Genomic DNA, 5084 nt, shown 5'->3' with positions numbered 1-5084 from the left:
CTCCACAGCCAAACCTTCCTCCTGACCGTCACTTTCTCTTCCCTCTTTCAGGCTGCCAACAACCTCATTGTACTGGGTCGTGAAGAAGCAGGAGCTGAAAGGATCTTCCAGAACAATGGAGTGGCCCTGCTTCTGCAGCTCATTGACACGAAGAGGCCTGAGCTGGTGCTGGCTGCAGTGCGGACCCTGTCGGGCATGTGCAGTGGCCACCGAGCTAGGGTGAGGGCCTGGGCGTAGGCACGGGTCTGGGCGCTTGGCATGAATGGCTGCCCGGACAAGGACCTGGAAGGGTGACATGTGGGCAGGGTGTGGCTGGCATAAATGGACCCTGATACAAAACCTGAAGTGTCCCCTCCAACTTTGGTTGTATGGTCCCGGATTCAACAGAGATTGCTCCTCTGTTTTTCCTCAGAGCTGGAAATAGGTCTATGTCAGTGGTCGGCAAACCGCGGCTCGAGAGCCACATGCGGCTCTTTGGCCCCTTGAGTGTGGCTCTTCCACAAAATACCACGTGTGGGCGTGCACGTACAGTGCGATGGCAACTTCATGGCCCATGCGCAGAAGTCGGTTTTCGGAAAGGAGATAGACGAAACAAGTATACAAGACGAGTGTGGATGGGAGAGTTGGAAGGGGTCGACCTCAGCGAACGTACCTCAATCAGATTGAGGACGTTTTTAGCAAAGGCCAGCTTAGGAGTATCCTAATTAAGTTAATAACAATGTACCTACCTATAGAGTTTAAGTTTAAAAAATGTGGCTCTCAAAAGAAATTTCAATCGTTGTATTGTTGATATTTGGCTCTGTTGACTAATGAGTTTGCCGACCACTGGTCTATGTGAACATAAGGCTATTGAAAGTCATCTGAGAGGAGGAGCTGAATGCAAAGGCTATGATAGCTTATACTTTTTCATGCTACATCTTCAAAATCTAGTGTATACTTAACACTCATAGCACCTCTCTCTCAATGTGAACGGCCCCAGGACACGTGCTCAATGACTCCATGTGGCCAGTGGCTCTGAACCTCTGGCAAGGGGCATGGCTTGTGTCAGGGCATCCCCAGACCCTGGGCCAGGAGGCATGGGCTTATTTCCCTACTGCACGGGGTGGTTACCTCCCACTCCTGAACCGGCACGACTGACTGTGGTTTGTGGGGGTCCAGGCCACGGTGCTGCTCCACGCAGTCCGGATAGACCGCATCTGCAGCCTCATGGCGGTGGAGAATGAGGAGATGTCCCTGGCCGTCTGCAACCTGCTCCAGGCCATCATCGACTCTCTGTCCGGGGAGGACAAGCGGGAGCATCCAGGGAAGGAGGAGGCCCTGGTTCTAGGTAGGAGACAGGCTTCAGTTTTGGTTCCGGAGGTTGGGGGCAAGGGAGAGTCTGTTACCACCTCAGCCTGGGAATTTCCTGTATGTGGAGGTTGTCTGGTGTTATTGTCATACAGTATTTTCCGATGATAAAAGTAACAGATGCATAGCAGCATTAGGGACAATAACTTAAAGGTCGAAGCAAATCAAGTGTCCGTCGACAGATGAATGGATAAACAACAACAACAAAATACACACACACACACACACACACACACTAACACACACACACACACACACACAATGGAATAGTTACTCAGCTTTAAAAAGGAAGGAAATTGTAACACATGACACAACATGGATGAACCTGTGGACATTATGCTAAGTGACATAAGCCAGTCTCAAAAAGACAAATATGGTATGATTGCATATAGATGCAGCTTCTGAAATTGTCATACTCTTAGAAACAGAAAGTAGAATGACGGTGGCCAGGGATGGGGTAGAGGGAAATGAGCAGTTATTTAAATGGGTACAGAGTTTCAGTTTTGCAAGATGAAAAAGTTTTGGGGATGGATGGTGGGGATGGTTGTACAAAATGTGAATGTACTTAATGCCACTGAACTCTGTGCTTAAAAACGATTAAAATGATGTTTATTTTATGTATACTTTACCACAATTTTAAAAAGTAACAGAGGCTCATTGGTGAAATTTGGAAAAATTTAGAAATATGTAAAAATGAAAAAAAACACCTCACCTGTAATTACCCCTCCTGATAACCTTTTTTTCTATCCATCCATATAAATATCTATTTAACAAAATTGGAATTTGGCTATGGATAGTTTTGTGTCTTTTCTTCACTGAACATTATATTAGTATTGCATAGCATTTAATAGTCTTTAAAAGGGTTCCTTTTGACTTTGATCATTTTATCATATTAATTTTACATTTGTTTCATTCCTACATACATGCACATGTAGACTCCTGCTCCTTCCTGCACACCCAGGTCCGAGGCATCATTTTAGAAGTCCCTGCCCTGCCTGGGAGGGTCACAGAAGCAGGGTCACTCAAAGGGAACGTGATTTTGGATAATTTCATTATATTTAATTGTATGGATGTATCGTGATTCGTCAGGCAGCTTTATATTATTGGAGATTTCAATGGTTTCTAATTGCATGCTTGTGAAACACTCCAGCAGCCATTCTTTACATAAAATATATTTGTACTTGTAGTTATTTCCTTGGCACAGGTTCTGAGAAATGGGAGTACTAGGTCAAAGGCTATGAACATAACGGATGTTCTTTCTCCATCTACTTTCAAGTTCCCTCCTGAGAGGGTACATCCACTTGTACTCTTACCAAGTGATGATGAGTTCCAGTCTCAAATCATTCTCACCAGATCTGAATACTATCATTCTTAATAGATTCTCCTTTTCAGCAGGCAAAAATGATCTAGTGCGATTAATCATTTTCTTTATCTTTATTAGTCATTTGGATGCCTTTGTCTTTGAGTGGTTTGTTCACACCATTACTTATTTTTTTCTACTGGGACATCAGTGCATTCTTATTGATTCATAAGAGCTCTTTGTAGATTAATACTATTAACTTTTAGAGTCCTGGATTCTTGATATGGTTCGGACTTACTGTTGTGATGGTCAGCAAGTCAGGTTCCTTTTTGCACTACAATGGCTGGAGGGTCCAAATGGGCCTCACTCGTATGGGTGGTGGTTACCTGGAGATGCTGGCCAGGGCATCTTGGTTTTACGCCTTGTGGCCTCGCTAGTGGGCAGCTTGGATTTTTTAAAAATGTATTTTTATTGATTTCAGGGTGAAGGGAGAGGGAGAGAGATAGAAACATCAATGATGAGAGAATCATCAATTGGCTGCCTCTACCACGCCCCCTACTGGGGATCAAGCCTGCAATCTAGGCATGTGACCTGACGGGAATAGAACAGTGACCTCCTGGTTCATAGGTCGAGGCTCAACCACTGAGCCAGGCCAGCTGGGCCAGCTTGGATTTTTATGTAACATGGAAGCTGGATTCTAAATGGACAAGCCCCAGTGTGCAAGTGCTTTTTAAGCCTCTGGGTGTGCTGTCAGTCACATGATCAGCCCAGGCCCAGTGTGGGAGGGGACTCCCCAAGAGCATGAATAATGACAGGTGCCGTTTATTGGGGGACACAACTTCCTTGTGAGGTAGTGAGCTATTAGCTATCTGCTAAAATATTTTATATATTGATTTCGAATCTATGTCCCTGTGGCATCCACCCACCTCAGGTCCCAATTTTGCTCTCCGAGGCCTTACAGAGTAAGTCTATTATCTTACCCTCGTGACAAACCTCCATCTGCAAACGGGCTATCATGTCCACTTCCTTCCTTCCTTCTCTATCCAGATAGCCTCATTCCTTCAACGTTTATTTACATGACACCGTTTGGAAAGCCTTCCTCCCTGCCTGCCTGCCTTTGGGCTCCACCCTAGAATGAGAACAAAAGTCTGCAAGTCTCAGAGAGGTCAGACGGGGCAAAGCAGGAAGAGGCATTTATTTGCCTTTTGAGTTTCCCAGTGGGCAGGGAGGACCGGGCACCCCAGACAGGGGCTTGCGATAGGGCGCCCGGCCTGCCTGAATCTGTGGGGAGTGAGATGTCTGTAAGGGGTACACATTTCCTTTCTGGAAAACGTCTTATTAAGTCAGTTCATTAAAAACTACACAAAGCATCCCCGGGTCCCTGCCAATCATGACCTTGAAGGAAGAAGCAGCTGTCCGAGGATGGAATGGGCTGTAGTAGAAGTCAGCGCGCAGAGTGGCTGGAGGACCCCCACGTGTTGTCTAGGGATTTCCCTCCTTTTTGGGGGGTTGAGGTGGACAATACTATACACTTCTGGGAAATTCCAATATCCAGGAAGCAGTAGATTTGATATTTCCAGAGTCCTTCTGGAAGCCTCTTCCATTCCTGGTCCTAAATACCTGAGGCTCCCTGGTCCTCTCTCTTTATCCCTGTTCTCTCCTCCCTCAGACACCAAGAAGGACCTGAAGCAGATCACCAGTCACCTGCTCGACATGCTGGTCAGTAAGAAGGTGTCCGGCCAGGGCAGGGACCAGGCCCTGAACCTGCTCAATAAGAACGTCCCCCGGAAGGACCTCTCCATTCACGACAACTCACGCACCATCTACGTGGTGGACAACGGTGAGGAGGTGGGCGGGCCTGGGCTCACTCCAGCATTCCCATGGGCACCAGGGTACCTTGCCCTGGGCAGAACGTGGAAGAAGTCTTCAATCCCAATGGAAAAGCCAGGTTAGGATCCACTAGCGGGCTGGTGAAGGTAGAGGTCAAGTCTCTGAATTACGGGCCTGGCCATTCCCAGAAAACGTCTAAATACACCCAAAAACATCTTATCTGGGTGAAGTTTCCTGACAAACAGGGGTAAGTGCTAAAGAACAAACAGAATTCCACCAACCACAGGGTCACACTCCTGAAGTCTCATGGTTGGCAAGGCCTTCTAGAAGGGAGAGATGGCATCGCCTGCACGTTATATTAAGCCCAGGAAGAATGTTCTAGAAGATAGTCACGGAATTTGTTAGCTCTGGGTGTTATCCTCTCCTAAATTGACATCTTTTATTGTGGCTGTATAATCTGCTACAAAAAATTCTCTTGCACATTTAATGGCGTTTATACTATTCATTGTTCTTAAAGGTCCAAGTCAGCTTTACCAGCTTGAAATTCATTCTACTTTGATATTGCAGTTCCCTTGATTGGTTTTCACAGATCTCAGCAAAGTGCACA

At 46.3% G+C, this 5084-nt stretch overlaps 1 protein-coding gene across 1 annotated transcript; it reads left to right on the top strand.

The window, feature by feature from the left end:
* Nucleotides 1-51: 51 nt before the first annotated feature.
* Nucleotides 52-4487, top strand: LOC106696174 (protein unc-45 homolog B-like; the record flags this gene model as incomplete). The annotated part of the gene is made up of 3 exons (XM_014451278.2): nt 52-219; nt 1159-1327; nt 4317-4487. Coding segments are annotated over 3 exons (508 nt in total), but the record flags the coding sequence as incomplete, so codon positions are not given.
* Between the last annotated feature and the right edge of the window lie 597 nt (nt 4488-5084).

Source organism: Myotis lucifugus, unplaced genomic scaffold (assembly GCF_000147115.1).
Source record: "Myotis lucifugus unplaced genomic scaffold, Myoluc2.0 scaffold_11321, whole genome shotgun sequence".
NCBI lineage: Eukaryota > Metazoa > Chordata > Mammalia > Chiroptera > Vespertilionidae > Myotis > Myotis lucifugus.
The sequence above is the reverse complement of the archived record's forward strand: the minus strand, read 5'-3'. Positions and strand labels throughout refer to the sequence as shown.